Source organism: Petaurus breviceps, unplaced genomic scaffold, assembly GCF_028583685.1.
Source record: "Petaurus breviceps papuanus isolate PSGF00001 unplaced genomic scaffold, PetGlider_PUasm1.0 91041, whole genome shotgun sequence".
Lineage (NCBI taxonomy): Eukaryota > Metazoa > Chordata > Mammalia > Diprotodontia > Petauridae > Petaurus > Petaurus breviceps.
Window position 1 is genome coordinate 931,898 of NW_027187400.1, and position 16,970 is coordinate 948,867.

At 48.7% G+C, this 16,970-nt stretch overlaps 1 protein-coding gene across 1 annotated transcript in view; it reads left to right on the forward strand.

Moving 5' to 3' along the window:
- NKAIN1 (sodium/potassium transporting ATPase interacting 1) overlaps positions 1–15,178 on the forward strand; it is a 121,645-nt gene extending 106,467 nt beyond the window's left edge. Inside the window, exons 2-7 of the mRNA XM_069078350.1 lie at positions 2,550–2,687; positions 4,473–4,553; positions 7,278–7,475; positions 11,263–11,323; positions 11,782–11,863; positions 12,764–15,178. Coding sequence (XP_068934451.1) covers positions 2,550–2,687; positions 4,473–4,553; positions 7,278–7,475; positions 11,263–11,323; positions 11,782–11,863; positions 12,764–12,773 — 570 coding nt within the window. The 3' untranslated portion in view covers positions 12,774–15,178. The remainder of the gene's footprint in view (positions 1–2,549; positions 2,688–4,472; positions 4,554–7,277; positions 7,476–11,262; positions 11,324–11,781; positions 11,864–12,763) is intronic.
- Positions 15,179–16,970: the final 1,792 nt, after the last annotated feature.

The following is a 16,970-nucleotide window of genomic DNA, read 5'->3' on the forward strand; positions in this document are numbered from 1 at the left end:
AGCTCACCTGATCAACTTATGAAGCCTTCATATGTCCATCTCTCAAATGGGAATAGTGATCCTAATTATGGGTTCTGAGTTTTCTGCTGTAGCTTCCTCCTTCCCTCCCTTCCACCATCCCACTCCACAAAGAAATTGATAGACTTTGAGGTGGAGCAAACAGGACTTCCCCTGCATTCCTACCCCCCCCCCAGTGCTAAGGGCCAGGAGTGCTGCAGCTTTAGAAATGAACCCCCAAGTCCTGAGGGCTCAGAGTTTCCAACTTGGCTGTTCCACCTGGCTTCTACCCCCATCTCTTCTATCAGATTCAGAGCAAGCCTATAGCTCTGAGCCCCCCAACCAAATTTCTAACCCCCCTTCATTTTAAGCCCCCTGTTTCTTCCCTGGGTACAAATGTTCCACCTGACTAGGGATACCTCATGTTAGCAGAGATGCCAGTCTGGTACCCATGACTGTGGTCTGCCTGTGGCCCTCTGGACAGGATCCTTCCCCTTCTCCTCTCTGCCCAATTTTAACTCTAGTGTGATATCCTCATCTCCTTTGACCCCGACTTTCCCAGGCCTCAGAGACAGGTTCACAAACTTAGTTTATCCCCAGTCTCTGAGAGGCATGAATGAATTCTAAAGGGGAAGATGTGGCTTGAAAGTGAGAGAGAAATCAATCAACAAGCAACTTGTTAAACCCTCATATGTGCAGTAGCTAGGTGTCGCCATAGTGGGCAGAGTGCCAGATCTGGAGTCAGGGAGACAGCTTCCTGAGTTCTAATCCCTTCTCAGACATTTACTAGCTGTATGCCCCTGGGCAAGCCACTTAACACTGTTTGCCTCTGTTTCCCCATCTGTAAAATGAGCGGGAGAAGGAAAAGGCAAACCACTCCAGTATCTTTGCCAAGAAAACCCCAAAGGGGGTTAGGAAGAGGTCAATACAATTCAACAATAACAATATATATATATATGTCAGTCCCTGTGTTAAGTGCTAAGGGTACAAAGAAAGGCAAAACAGAAAAACAGTCCCTGCCTCAAGGAGCTTATATTCTAATTGGAGAGACAACATGTAAATAAATAGGTACAGAAAAGACATTCAGAGGAGTTAAAGTAACCTGAGGGGGCAGCCAGGTAGCACAGTGAGTAAGAGCACCGCCTCCAGTGTTGAGAAGACCTGGGGATCGAATCCGGGCTCCAACACTTAAAGCGCACACCCAGAAACACCTGGCCACGTAACCTCGAGCAAATCGCTCGTAAAGATTTTTAAAAAAAGTAACCTGAGACAGGAAGGCTCACTGTGGCTAAGGCTTCTTGCAGAAGGTTGTGATTAAGCTGAGTCTTAAAAGAAGCCAGGAATGTCAAGAGGGAAAAATGAGGAGAGGAAGCATTCCAAGCATAGGGGACAGTTGATGCCAAAGCTTGGAGATAGAAGTAGTGTCCTGTATAGGGACTATTAAGTAGGAAAACCCTGCTATCCGTGGACCACAGGACATGTGGAGGGGAGAAAGTGTGAGAAGACTGGAAAGGCAGGAAGAAGCCAAGTTACCTAAAGCCTTCCGACTTGATCCTGGAGGTGATAGGGGGCCACTGGAGTTTACTGAATGGGGAGTACAGGGGAGGGACAGTGTGTGTGTGGACCTATCTACACTTTAGTAAAATCACTTTGGCTGCTGTTTGAAGGGTAGATTGGAGTGGGGAGAGACTTCAGACATGGAGGCTGATTAGAACTGCAGAGTCCAGGCAAGAGGTGATGAGGGGCTAACCCAAGGTGTGGGATGTGGGAGGGGAGAGAAGAGCCCATTTACAAGAAATCTTGTGAGGAGAAAAACAACAAGATTTGGGGATTGATCGGATATGTGGGCAGGAATCAATGAAGACACAGAGGTTATCGATCTAGGAGACTGGGAGGATGGTGGTTACCCTTTATGGTATTAGGAAAGTTTGGAAAATGGGAGTGTTTCAGTGTGGTGGTGGTGGTGGTGGGGGAAGATAATGAATTCTGTTTTGGACATGAGTTTAAGATGCCTTTGGGACACCCACTGGGTAGGTGGAGATATGGGATTGGAACACCTAAGAGAGACTCAGGCTGCATGTGTAGGTCTGGGAATCATCTGCATAAAGGTGATAAGTAAATCCACAGGAGCTATTTAGATTGCCAAGGGAGATAGTATAGTGATAAAAGCAGGCTCAGGAGAAACTCTTATGGGACATGAACAGTTAGAGGGCAGAGGAAGGATGACAAATCAGCAAAGGAAACTGAGAGCAGGTAGCTAAGAGGGGAACTGAGAGAGAGCAGCAGCAGGAAAACCCAGAGAGGAATGTGGAGTGTGGGGTGTAGGGATCGGTGGTCCTGGAGGTGAGGACAAAGAGCATGTGCCAGAAATAAGGAAGAGCCACTTTTTAGTAGCTCAGAAAGCTCAGGAAATTCGACAGGGCAGCTTGGTGGGTGCCAGATCCTGGAGAGCCTTCAATGCCGGACTGAGTAACTTGCATTTGTTTTCTCCTTGAGACCTTTGAAGTGATTGCTGGATCCTCAGCCTTTTCTCTCTCTTTTCCTACCTTCAGGTGGCAGCCCTGGAACGGCAGGTCTTTGACTTCCTGGGCTACCAGTGGGCTCCCATCCTGGCCAACTTCCTTCACATCATGGCGGTCATCCTGGGCATCTTCGGGACTGTGCAGTACCGATCCAGATATCTCATCATGGTATGAGTCAGGAATATCTAGCTTTAAATCTCCCCTCACTTAGTATTTTTTGTGACCCTGGGCAAGTCACTTAACCTCTTTGTAAAATGAAGGGATTGCCCTTGATGACCTCTAAGGTCCTTTTCAATTCTAAATCTCTATTCCTAAGATCCTCTTTCTATATATTAAATACTTGATCCTGGAATTCTCCAGATCCTCAGTCTAGTTACAGAAGACCCATGGCCTTCTATGGGCTATATCCTCTCCACCATCACCCCCTATTAGAAAATAAGCTCCCTGAGGGCAAGGAATGATTATCTTTTTGTCTTTGTATCCTCAATAACTTGAATAGTGCCTTATATAGGGCATGTGCTCAGTGGACACTTGTTGGTTTGAATTGGACTGATCACCCCACCTGCAGCCCCCAAAGCCCTCCCACTGATGACAATGGTCACCAAGAAATGAGCCCTTCCCTCCCTCCCAAAGGATCTTCTGCCACAATCTATAGCTGCCAGCTCTCTCAGTAGCCTTCAGGACTCAGTGAAGAGGGGATAAAGGAGGAGGAGCCCCTTAGTACCAGGACCCAGGAAAAGGAAAGGTCTCTCCCCATGTAATAGGACAAAGGAGGGATAGGATTGGGATAAATGAACTTCACTCTTTTGTTCCCATCAACCCATGCCAGACACTACATGCATACATATACACATACACATGCATATTCACAATACACACACATATATTCATACATACATGCATATACATATATTCACACATACATGCATACACACATATATTCATACACACATACATTCACATGCATGCATGAGAAAGCTTAGCTAGATTTGACCCAATCCCAGGGTACCACAGCCCGGGAGTTGAAGGGTTAGCAGATTCCCCACCCTTGGTTAGTGCCTGAAGGGAAATAAGTTTCAGGGGCATTGGCCTTGCAAAGTCAAATGCATAAAATGGTGTTCTTCCATAGCACTGGTCCAGTGGTGTACCCCAAGAACCAATACAATCTAAGCTGCTTCTGTTATAAAATGTTAAGCTCCCTCAGGGCAGGGTCTGGATCCTTTTTCTGTTTTTGTATCCCCAGCTTCTAATACAGTGCCTGGCATATAGTAAGTATGAAATTTGTGCTTGTTGAATAAATGAATCAACCCCAGAATGGAATAACCCACCTTGCCCCTCCCGCCCCCCTCCCTCACTCCCACCTCGCCTCCCTTCCCACTCCCTCACCCCCACCTTGTCCCTTTCTCTACAGGCAGCCAAGGGCTGCTGGACCTTTCTTGTAGAATGCCATTTCCCAAAGGGGGCTGCACCTGGGATTTGTAGGATCTGAGGCTCTGCAGTCTTTCCCAGGAATTCTCTAGCCCAGACCTCAGTGCTCCAGAACACATCCCCACAAACACTGTCCCTTCACCTGGGTGTTATTTATGTTATTAGTGGGTGGTTTTAGTTGCAGGGATGTGGGTGGGGTCAGGCCAGGAGTGTTTATAGGCTGACTCAGTCAGGGTTAAGAAGTGAACTGAGAGACCAGGGCAGTGGGAACTTGGACGAGACACTAGTTTGTGCAGAAGAAAGCTATGGAACCTGGGTTGGGGTTTCCAGTCAAGCCTGCTCATCCCAGATTCCCTTGCCCCCTGACAGATAGGCATCAATGGATTCCTATTTTCTTCTGTGCCCTCTGTTCCCTTGTCATGATCTCTGAGGACCCTCACACTCTCAGGTTCTCTGGCTCGCCTCACATAGATCCCACTACTAACCACATCTGCCCAACTCCCTGCTCCTCTGTTCTCTCCCTAGTATGCAGGCTGGCTTGTTCTCTGGGTTGGCTGGAATGCATTCATCATCTGCTTCTACCTGGAAGTTGGCCATTTGTCTCAGGTAAGCACTCCAGCCCCGTCTTCTCTTGCCCATCCCTATCCCAAGCAGCTTCTGACCCAGGCTATCTTAGTGCTCCGGGTGGGAAAGAGGGCAGGGAAGGGAATAAGCGTTTATAGAGCACCTACTATGTGCACAGCACTTTACAAAGATATAATTTGATCATCACAACATCCTGAGGGTTAGGTGCTGTAATCACCCCCATGGGTCTGAGATCTCTTCATCCCCCCAGCTTTGTTATTGTAGTGCTTCCTGTTAGTGCTCACCCCTCATTCTTGTCCCAGAGCTAAGGAACCTGAACATTCCCTAATGCAGGCCTCTGCCCCATGAGATGACACTCTAGCATTGGTCAAGGTCCGTCAGCTTGGATCAGCCACCAAGAAGGAATGGAGATGGAGAATCAAGCATTAATGGCGGGTTTACAAGGTTAGGGAGGTCTCCTCTGCTCTCCCCTGGGCCAGTCTGCCCACAGTTCCCCTTCCACTCCCCACCATGCCTGCGTAGTCACATAACAGCACCAAGCATCACCCCAATTATTCTCAGAAATGTAAGGAAAGGATACCTGTGTGGCCTACCACTGCCCCCTGCTGGCCTCACATAAGATTACAAGGATAGTCCAAAGCTCGAACTCCTTCCCACCAGGAAGGATACATAGACAGACATACACACAACACCTTCTCCTCTTCCAGTCCCTGTTCTCTCTCTCTCTCTCAAATTCCACCCCTCCCTCACCACCTAAGAGATCCAGGAAGATGCAAGAAGATCCATCCCCTTCTTCCAGGTGTGTGTAATGTTGAGTTAGGGTGGGGAAGGTAGGAGGATGTCCACGGAATCCTGAGGCAATACACGTGCACCTGTCCCACATGGAGCAAGAGCATGCCAGCTTGGTCCTATGGAACATACTAAGCATTTACTATCTCACCTTGGACAAGCCACTTGCTTACTCTCTCTAAGGCTCAATTTTCTCAAGGAAAAACTAATACTTCTACCGATCCTACAGAGTTGTGAATGAGAGCAGTCAATCAACAATGAATGAATGAGTGAGTGAGTGAGTGAATGAACGAAAAACCTTTATAAAGCACTTACTAGGTGCCAAGTATATAATACCAGAACTAGGTTCTGCGCAAACAAAAATGAAACAGTCCCTGCCCTCAGGAAACTTCCATTCTGCAAAGGGAATAAAACATGCACACTGAGATGCATAGGTACAAGATAGATATAGAATAAATAGACAGTAATTGGCTGGGGGAATACGGGTGCCATAACAAAATGAAAAATCAGAAGGCAGGAACTTGAGCTTAGCATCCAGCAGGGCAGGGATTTCAAAAGGCAAAGAGGAGGCAGAGTATCCTAGACATAAGGGACAGCCCACTGCAAAGCCACAGAGGTGGGGAATCGAATAGAGCTTAAGAGAAACATCAAATAGTTTTCTATGACCCAGTCAATAAGGATTTATTAAGTACTTAATATAAACCAGGTACTATGCTAAACCAAGTGGGGTGGGGGGGGAGGGCAGGGGGGGTGTACACACAAGAAAGGCCCAAACAGTCCAAGATGTTTATGCTCCAACTAGGGAGACAACATCTAAATAGATAAGTACATGCAACGGATATGTAGTAAATAAAAGGCTACCTTAGAGAGTGAGGAGAGAGGGGAGGGAGGTAAAGGATGGAGATAAGAGAGAGACAGAGAGAGGAGGGAGGGAGAGAGAGAGACAGAGGAGAGAGGAGGGAGAGACAGAGAGGAGGGAGGGAGGGAGACAGAGAGGAGAGGAGACAGACAGACAGACAAAGGCCTCTTACAGAAGAAGGCATCTGAACTGAGTTTTGAAGGAGACCAAGGATTCTAAAGGGGGAGGGAGAGATGAATGAATGAATTCAGTGCCTAAATTGTCAAGCAGTGTGCTAACTGCTTGGGATACAAATCAAAAAAGGAAAACCAGTGTCTGCCCTCAAGGAGCTTACATCCTAATGGCATAGCCCATAAAGGGGAGAGGTGGTCAAGGAAGGGCTTTTTGCTACAGAAAGTTATAAAGACAATCAGAGATGATGTATGTAACCTTAAAGTACCACACAGACCTCACTTTACATTCCACAGACCTCTATGTAAAGCAATTTTACATAATGCAAATTTATGGGGGCACATGGGAGAATGGAGGGAGGGATGAAGGGAGGGGACCACCACATGGTTCAGGGATCCTTGGGGACGGGGGATGGACCTTCAGTACCCAAGCTCAGATGGGCAGAGGACAGACACCATGGCGAACATGGGGGCGGAGGCTGAAAGGTGGAAAAGGTCTCCTCTCTCAGTGTCTAAGGTTTCAAGACAAGCCCCCAGGCCTGCTGTGGCTGCAGTGACATTCTCTCTGCTCCCCTATCTTCTACTTTCACTTGGGGAAGGATTTTTTTTAGGGTTGCTTTTTGGTGTTTTTATTTTGGTGGGAGGTGGGAGGCCACAGAACTCTGAGCTGAGGGGCAGGAATGGAGAGGCAGGGCACAATACTTAATTCCTTTTCCTGATGGGGGTAATGAGAAGTTTAGGTCCCCCTAACCCCTAGCCCACTGTTCCTAGGGGCTGGAGGTAAGGAAGGAAACAGATTTCCTTTATCCTTGGCCAGAGATAGCTTTAGGCCTCTTCTCCTCCCCTGGATCATCTTGACCTAAATGAGTGGAGTAGAAGGTGGGGAGGGAGGAGAGGTTTATACTTCCTGCATACTGATCCCTTTAGGACCGAGACTTCATTATGACCTTCAACACGTCCCTGCATCGCTCCTGGTGGATGGAGAATGGCCCTGGTTGCCTGGTGACACCAGTGCTGAACTCCCGCCTGGCCCTGGAGGACCACCACGTCATCACCGTCACGGGCTGCCTGCTTGACTACCCCTACATTGAGGTGCTCAGCAGCGCCCTTCAGATCTTCCTGGCAGTGAGTTACCCTGTGGCCCCCACACAAGCCTCCCCCTGAGCTCCTTCCCTTCCCCAGGATATAAGAAGGGCTTGGGAGCTAGAAAGGACAAGATCTGGCAACTGAATGAATTTTTGGGTGCAGGAGAGTGAGGAGGATGAGATGATGCCAAGGTTACGCCCTTTAGTGAAAGGCGAAAATAATGGCAGTGCCTTTGACAGAAATAGGGGATTTGGACAGAGGTGGGCTTTGAGGGAAATGAATTCTGGATATATTGAGTCTGAGACATTTCTGGGATATTGAGTTTAAAATGATGATGGATGGATGGATGGATGCATGCATGCATGCATGGATGGATGCATGAATGGATGGATGGATGCATGGATAGATAAATAGATGATAGATGGAAGATAGATTGGCAGATAAATAGATGATGGATAGATAAATGATATATAGATAGTAGATAGGTAGATGGATAGATGGATAGTAGATAGGTAGATGGATAGATAGATTAGTAGATAGGTAGATGGATAGATAGTAGATAGGTAGATGGATGAAGGGAAGGAAATAAGCACTTATACAGCATTTACTGTGTGCCACTTTTTACAAATAGCTCATTTGATCCTCACAACAATCCCACTAGGTAAATACTATTATTATTCTCATTTTACAATTGACGAAACTGAGGCAAGAAGAGTTATAGACAATAGATAGATAAAGCATTTATTAAGCACTTGCTGTATTCCAGGCACTATGCTAAATGCTGAGGATACAAGTACCATACAAGCAAGGAAAATAGTCCCTGCCCTCAAGGAACTTACATGCTATTGAGGAAGCTACAAAGAGGAGAGTTAGAAAGGGGTGAGGAGGGAGTATTTGAAAGGCAGCATGGCCTGGAAATGGCTGGGAAGTGCAGAGGAGAACTGGAACTGGGCAAGGTAAGGCCCAGACTGGCCTATCCAGAGCAGAAATTACATGATATTGAGGCAGTTGGTGATGCTTGACTGAAGCCCAGGGCAGAAAATCAGATTAGATAAATAAATCTGTAAGTCATCTGTAGAGAGTTAATAAATAAATGCTTTTTAAAAAATATATATATATTATTTATTCTTAATAATTTTTGAAATGTTCAGTTCCAAATTCTCTCTTTCCCTTCATCCCCTCCCCCATCCATTGAAGGCAAGCAACATGATATCAATTCTACATGGGAAATCATGCAAAACATATTTTCATATTAGCCATGTTGCAAAAAATAAAAGCAAGAAAATTAAGAGGAAAAAGTCTGTTTTAATCTGCACTCAGCTGATCTGTTCTCTGTGGAGGTGGATAGCGTATTTCATCATGAGTCCTTCAGAATTTTCTTGGGTCACTGTATTGTTCAGAGTGAGCTAATAAATAAATTCAATGCAAATCCCATTTATTTTAGTCTCAAGAGACCTTTAGGCTCAGTACTGAGCCTGACTTTCTTGGTGACCTTGGACAAAAAGATGCCTCGTTGTTTCTGGCCCTCAGTGTCCTCATCTATCAAATGGGAACAATAATCCCTCCCCTACCTCAGTCATGGGGGCTTGGTTCAGATCCAGTGAGAGAGAATGATGGGGAAAGAGCCTTTTCCAAGAAGTATTTGATCAGCAAGGGAGATGGGCCAGTCACAGAGCCAGAGCTGCTTGGCAGCTGCAGTGGCATACTGATACCCACAAAATGTTCAAAGACCTACAGGGAGGGCTCTTCAGCATATTAGGTCGACATACAGAAAACCACTGGGAGAGCTGAGTGGAGGATGGAGAGAGGCAGGGAGACCAAGGGAGAGGCTATTGCAGTAACTTCAGAGGTCTGGAACAAAGGGGGCGGCTGGGGGGAGTAGAGAGAAGAGGTGAGATGTGACAAGGGCTTCAGAGCTAGAAAGGACAAGATTTGGCAGCTGAATGAATTTGTGGGGGACGGGAGAGCGAGGAGTGTGCAATCATGCCAAGGTTACACCCTTTAATGGAAGGCTAAAATGATGGCGGTGACTTTGACAGAAATAGGGAAACTTGGAAGGGGGTGGGCTTCCAATGTTTAATAATATGTGACCATAAGCAACTTCTGTGAGCCTCGGTTTAATGATCTCATCTGTAAGATGGGTATAATAATACATGAAGCAAGATGGGGGGGGGGGGGTTTTGGCAGAGCAGATACAGGGCCCACTTTGGAATCATGAAGTCCTGGGTTCACATCCTGCCTCTGACAGTTACAGAGGATACCTCTGACCATGGACAGATCACTCACCCTCTCAGCCACCCCTGCCCCATCCCACTCCAAACTATACTTTATAGAAAAGCTGCTGCTGAATCATTGGAGGATTGATTCAGAGCTCAGGAAGGAACTTCTGAGGTCATGCAGCACTCCTCCCTTATCTTACAGATGAGGAAAATCAGACTCCAGGGGGGTAAGTCATTTGCTCACTCACCATCCGCATCCCTGCAGGGAGTTGCCATGCCTAATGTAGCCACACTGGTGGAATCCCAAGTAGGACCAGCAAAGTGCATGAGATCATTTCCAGCTGGAAGGGGCCTAAAAGCCATGTAGACCAACTCCTTCCTTTTGCAAAGGAGCAGAGACAGATTCAGTGACTTAATCAGGGTCACACAGCTAGCTCTGTCAAAGATGGAATATGAACCTGGGTCTCCTTGACTCTCCCATGCTTTCTCTCATGTTTAGTACCTACTTCCCAGGGTTGGAGGGAAGGGAATAGGTGTAGCTAGGTGGCGCCATGGATAGCACACTGGGCTCAGGATCGGGAAGACCTGAAATCCAACCTCAGACACTTTCTAGCTATGTGACCCCAAGCAAGTCACTTAACCCTGTTTGCCTCAGTTTCCTCATTGGTAAAATGAGCTGGAGAAGGAAATGGTAAACCATCCACTCCAGTGTTTTGTCAAGAATACCCTAAAGAGTCAGACATGACCCTTTTTCATTTTATTTCATATTATTTCATTTGATCCTCACAACGACCCTTTGAGGTAGGTGCTGTTATTGTCCCCATTTTACATCTGAGGAAACTGAGGCAGGCAGAGGTTAAATGACTTGCCCAGGATCACATAGCTAATAAGTGTGTAAGGCTGGATTTGAACTCACACTTTCCTGACTCCAGCCCCAGCACTCTATTCACTGTGCCACCTGTATAGTGAGAGAATGTATGTATATGAGGCGCTTTGCCAACCCTTGCCGATTTTGCTGGTAGGACCATACCCACAATGCTGAATCCCAACTCCTGTAGTTCAGAGTCAGAACAAACCCAAGGCACCATATAAACCCCCCAAGTAATATTACGCTTGTCCTCTCTGCAAGATCTCTGGAGTTATGAAGGAGGGAGGTGCAGGGTGGGCTTCACTCAGCAGCCTTACAAAGAATACCCAGATTAATGAGCTTACAGATGGAGCCACGGATGTCTCATCCCGGTCTGGAAGAAATCCTGGGTTCTCCAAGGCTCAGCCAGCAGATCATTAAGTCTGGCAGTTGATACCTCCAGCCAAACAGGTTCTGAGAACAGGCTTGCAGTAATGGACTTTGCGCATAAGCTCCAGCTCAGCTGAGTCTTCAGAATCAAGATGGCCACAGGGTCATGAATTTGTTGGCACTAGCAGCTCAGGAGTCCTGGCCTCTACCAAGTTAAGGGGGTACAAGGAGGGGGTGATGGGAAAGAATTCCTTTTTTAAAAGAAGAAAAAAAAGGTGACTACCACTCTGCCCAAGGGAAGACTGGACTTGGGAGGAGAGGGTTTCCTATCCCTTGCTCCACTGACTGCCCATCTCCCCTCTTCCCCTAGCTGTTTGGCTTTGTGTATGCCTGCTACGTCAGCAAAGTGTTCCTGGAGGAAGAGGACAGCTGTGAGTGCCAGCCCTAGATTCCTGGACGTGGGGGTGTCTGGGTGGCCTGCTGGTACCCCAGGGGGTTCCTACAGGCCTGGAGGCACTAGCAGCCCTGGGACTGAAAGAGGGAATCCTGCCTCTATATTCCTGGATCTCTGTCCATCTGTGGCCTACAGCCCTCTGGCACAGGCAGATCCTTGTCCCCCCAGAGGAGACATGTCTTCTGGGGCTGAGGAACCCAACCTAACAGCCCCAGCTCCAAGTCCTTTCCCCAAGGCCCAGTTGGAAACAATCTCCTCCATACCCCCATCCTCAGGGTTCAGGTCCCTGGGGCACTCCCTGCCTCTCATATGTCAGCTCTGTCCCTAATTTCCCCCTCATCATCACTGTAGCTTTTGCCCCTCTTAGGCCAACCCAGTCCCCTCCTGGTCATAGCCTTGCCTCTCCTGAGCCATCCTGGGCCCTTCTCTCCACAGTTGACTTCATAGGAGGCTTTGATTCCTACGGTTACCAGGCCCCTCAGAAGACATCACACTTACAGCTGCAGCCTCTGTACACGTGAGTACCCAGGGTGGGAAAAGGATATAGGGAAGGGGCAGGGGCAGGACACAGTGGGAGGCATGATGGGCATAGAGCCGGGCCTGGCAGCCTGCTCCACAGAGGGAGTGCAGGATTTGGGACCAAAGGACCTGAGTTTGAACCTCTCTGCTGCTTAGTACCTGTGTGACCTTGGGCTTGTGACTTCTCTGTAGGCCTCAGTTTCCTCATCTGTAAAATAAGTGGAAACATAATTACAGGAAAAATAATAAAATGAAGGGGTTGGACTGGATCAGGGTTCTTAAAGTAGACAGGTAACTGGGTAGATAGAGTGCCGGACCTGGAGTTAGGAAGACCTAGGTTCAAATTCAAACACTGGTTGCAGGACCTCCGACAACTGGTCTGCCTCAGTTCCTCACCTGTGAAATGGGGAAAATAATAACTCCCCCGATTTGTTTGAGGATAAAATGAGAGCAAATTGCTTTGCAAACCTTCAAGTGCTGTAACGCAGTTGGTTTTTTTTTTAACTTTCAATATTATTGTTTTCCTTTGTTATTCTATTTATTTTACTTTATGCTTTTAAAAACCTGATTCTGAGGTTTGCCCAGACCGCCCAAGCCCGGGGACTGCCGCCCCCAAAGGCTGAGAAGCCGAGCACGTGCAGGCTTGTTAGGTCGGTCCCTTAGGGCGCTCAGTGCCAGGAGCAGGGGAGAGGACCCTACGAGACACGGGAGCTGGGCGCCAGGAGTGGCCCGAGCCGGGGAGGGGACCTGGCCAGGGGGAGGCGGCGCCTGGGCAGGGGAGCCAGGGTGAGGGATGGGGCTGGGCATGGAGGTTGGGGCGGGCCGGGGGCCAGCGCAGTGCCCCCGCGGGGTGCCTGCCTGCTTCCTCTACAGTGATCGCTCCTGGTTTCCCCCCCAGGTCGGGGTAGCCCCCGCCCCGGCCCTCCGCCCTCCCCGGCGCTGGACACCGGACCCCTCCCTCTGGACTTGACTGTGCCGTCGCCGCGGAGCCGCCTTCCTTTTCTCGCCTGGCCCGCCCGCTGCGCATCCAGCCCAGCCGAGCTCTCCTTTGGACCAGCGCCCAGCGCCCACGCTGCGGGGCGGCCACCCACGGAGCCACGGACAGGAGCGCCCCCTGCCGGCCCGCGAGGACACAGCCCCGACTCAGACCTGCAGGCAGAGGAGGGGACTGGACCCTGAACGGCTGGCCGGGCCCCTGGCTTAGCCCTGGGAACTTGGGGGGAGGGAGGGGAAGGGACTCGTGGGATTTGTATGTTCGTTTTTTTAAAATTAGCCCTGGTACTGAGCCTGTACCTCCCTCTCTGATCTCACCTATCCTCCTTCTCTTACGTGGCAATTGCAACCCCTTCCACTGGGGAGCTCCTCCCCTCCACAGTGGAGCCCCTGTCCTTTCTGTTGTGGGGGACCCACCTTCCAGGAGGGCAGATTGTCAAAGGGACCCCAAAGTCAATAACGTGAAGGCTCCTGTTCAGCCCAGGCCCAGCCCTAGCACTACCGGCCCCCTTTCCTCGCCTTCTCCACATGCCGTCCACACCTCAGCTCTCTGTCCTCCCCAGTAACCTGGTAGCCCAGGATCCAGGGTAGCCATCACCCTAGGTACACTGCTTCCATCTTCCCTCCCACACACAGCCCCGGATCTCCCCTCACCACCACTCAGGTACAGGGCCACCACCTTTCCCTGTTAGCATCCCCTCACCCCTGCCACCTACTGCCACACTCATACTCTTGACGCACTGCAGGGTCCATCTACTAAAGTCTCTGACAAAGCAATAGACCTTTGGGATTAGGTGTTGGGAAAACGTTGCCAGAGGCCAGTGCTTAGAGGGAGAGCAGTTTACCTTCATATAGGGAATTCTTACCCACCCCTTCCAGAAAGGAAAGAAAAGTCTGAGATCAGTTCCTTCCTTTCTTGGGTCTTCTTGACCTGGGCCAGCCACAGTGATCCCTCACATGCCTGGCCTAAACACCTCCTCCTTCCTCATTTCTCATCTTACCTTTCTTTCGTCCTCTTTCCCAGCCCCCCACATTTCCTGACCCAGACACCTCCCCAACACACACACAAACACCTGTACACTCACACACATACATACACACCCCTTCCTGTCTGATCCCTCTTTTCTGTAGGGCCTATCAAACCCCCTTGGAACTCAGGAACCCAAGGCATTGGGGAGTTTGGAGGCCACCCAAATCTGACATACTCTTCACGTCTGTGACATGTAAAGGAGGGAGACCAGGATATTTGGAAAGGCAGAGTACCCACTGCTTCTCTGGAGAAACCTTTGACTGGGGAACATGGTGGTGGGAGACATCTTGTTGCCTCCTTCCCTTCTTAGGGGCAAGATACAGTTACCCAGGCGAATTAGCCTCTTTTGGCAGGAGAGTAGTCTTGGTAGTTCTGGTAGGATTGCTTTGGACACCTGGTTTGGTCCTTGGTGTTCCCTCTTCTCATCTGTAAAGAGGGTGTCATTCCTGTTTCCTAGTGCTGGTCTGTCAGGCACAATGAAAGGATTCGGCAGATTAGCCCTTGGTAGAGGTATAGACACTTGGGCAGGAGGTTGCCTTGTAGGACACAGGTATCCCAAGAGGAAGACAAACCGAGTCTTATCTTGGCCTTTTGATGATAATATCCTCCGGCCTTTCAGATGAACTTTGGCAGTCATTAACCCCTCTAGGGGCACAGCATCCCAAAAGTTGGATTGGTCCATTGACCCTCGATGCCAGGACTTAGCAATAGCCCTTCCCTTTTTTGGTCTGGGCTCCAACTCCCTTTATTAACTCTTTTGAAGACTCCCTAGGTGGAGCCCTTGGCAATTACAGTCCCTGCCTCTAGCCCTCTGGCAACCCCCGGGGAACAAAAAGGAAGGAAGCTCTCCTTTCAGGTTAGCTCCCTCTTGGACCTGGGCTAGCATTCCCTCTTACCTCCTTCATATCACTTCCACCCCTGGGCCAAATGCTTCCAGACATACCCTCTCAACCACCCTCCCTTGCCCAGGCTGGCTCCCCCACACTTCCCTAGGTTTCTGTTCTGTTCTCCTTCTTGGGCCAGAGCCGTCCTCTGCATCCCCCCACCATCCCCTAGCTGATTTTCTCCTCATCCTCTTTCCACCCCACTCCCTTGTTTTTACTCAGCAGGTTTAGCTACTGGTGCTTTGAAGCCTTTTGATTTTTTAAGACAGTCTTTGTAAAGTGAATTGCTTTCTTTTCTAATTTGGGCCAGAAGGACACTATACTTCCCCAACCACCTGCCTTTCCCCCAAAGGTGCTCCCCTGGTTTCTGTGCAGATGGGTTGATTAAAAATGGTGTTTTCTCTTTCTTTTCCTCCCATGTCCTAATTGACCAGGGACAGAACCTCTCACATCCCATCCCAGGTCCAGAAAGACAAGATGGGAGAAGTGGGTCAAGCAGAAGATGGATCAGTGAAGATGTGACAAGGGAGAATCCTAGAGATTGGGAATGTGGGACCTTAATGGCCAAGAGAATGGGGGGCAAGTTGTACTGCAGAAGTGGGGACCCGTTCTTTCCCAGGGTCATAAGCAACAAACATTCATTGACCACCTACTGAGTGGGGGGCAGACCCTGAGAGGTGGCACAGTGGCTAGAACTCCAGGTCTGGAGTCAGGAAGACCTGAGTTCAAATCTGGCTTCAGATGCTAGCTGTGTGACCCTGGACAGGTCACTTCACCCTGTATGCCTCAGTTTCCTCATCTGTAAAATGAGCTGGAGAAGGAAATGGCAAAGCACTCCAGTATCTTTGCCAAGAAAAGCCCAAATGGCGTCACAGAGAATCAGACGTGACTGAAAGTACCAAACAACACCTACTGAGTGCAGGCCTTATTTGTTTAACCTCTCTGCCTCCCTCCCTGAGGCCAGCAGTCAGCAGGAATTCTAGGTGGGAGACTTGAACCGCTATCTGGAGATGATGGCAAAATTCAGGAACCCAGGACCAAAAAGGTTGAGATGAACACAACTAATGGGCAAGCTAGCTGTTAGGGAAGAGCCAGGACCAGTCAGGAACCAGGAGCCACCTAGCAGACAGAGCCCTGACAGTCATGGTTCATGTCTTGGGATGAGGATGTGTGTGATCTGTGCAGGCATTTTGACAGCTGTGATCGATTCCCTTTGCATCAGCCAGAAAAGCCCAGACTTCATAGGATCATCAATCTCAAGCTGGAAGTACAGAGGCCAGATAGTCCAAATCCATTTTACAGAGGAGGAAACTAAGGCCCAAGGAGATTATTGACTTGCCCAAGGTCCCCATAGTACATATCAGAAGCATGATTTGAATCCAAGTCATCTGACCGCAGGGCTCTAACACAATCCACTATTTTTAACCAGAACATGAATTCCAGCTACAGTGTCCCCAAAGTGGTCACCCAGCCTCTTATGGATTTACAGTATGTCTGAATCCAAATCTAGTGTGTGTTCCAATATACTGCTCTGACTCTTCTCCCAAGTAAAATATGGCCCTTGATCCGAGCCTTGAAGAGTAAGTGGAATCAAGACAGAATATATTCCAGGTAGGGAGAGGGAGTCAGCAGAGAAGAAGGCTGGAAGGCACACAACCCATTTAGACAGTGATAAAGATACATGGATGGATTGTACCATCTTGTTGTGGAGTGGTTGGAAAGAAGGCTGTAAAGGCAGGTGAGGACCAGATTGAGGAAACATAAGAGCTAGGCTTTCTATCACGCTTTTATAAATATCCTCACAGCACCCTTGGCATTATGCCCATTTTACAGATGAGGAAATTGAAGTAGACAGAGCATGTGATTTGCTTAGGGTCACAAGACCAAATTAGAACTTGAGTATTTTTAAATTATTTTTTTTTCTGAACAAACATCTGCCTTCTCTCCCTCCTACCTAAATCCCCACCTCCCCCAAAATGAGAATGAAAGGAGAACAAAATCCCTATTGCAAACATGTAGTCGACCAAAACCTATTTCTACATTGATTGTGTTACCTCATTCTGCATTCCTTCTTCACCCCTCTATTGGGAGGTGGGTAATATGTTTCATAGTCAGCCCTCTGGAGCCCTGGTGGGTCATTATGCTGATCAGCCTAATTCCTTCCAAGCTGGAATTCTGGTCTTCTTGACCCCAAGTTC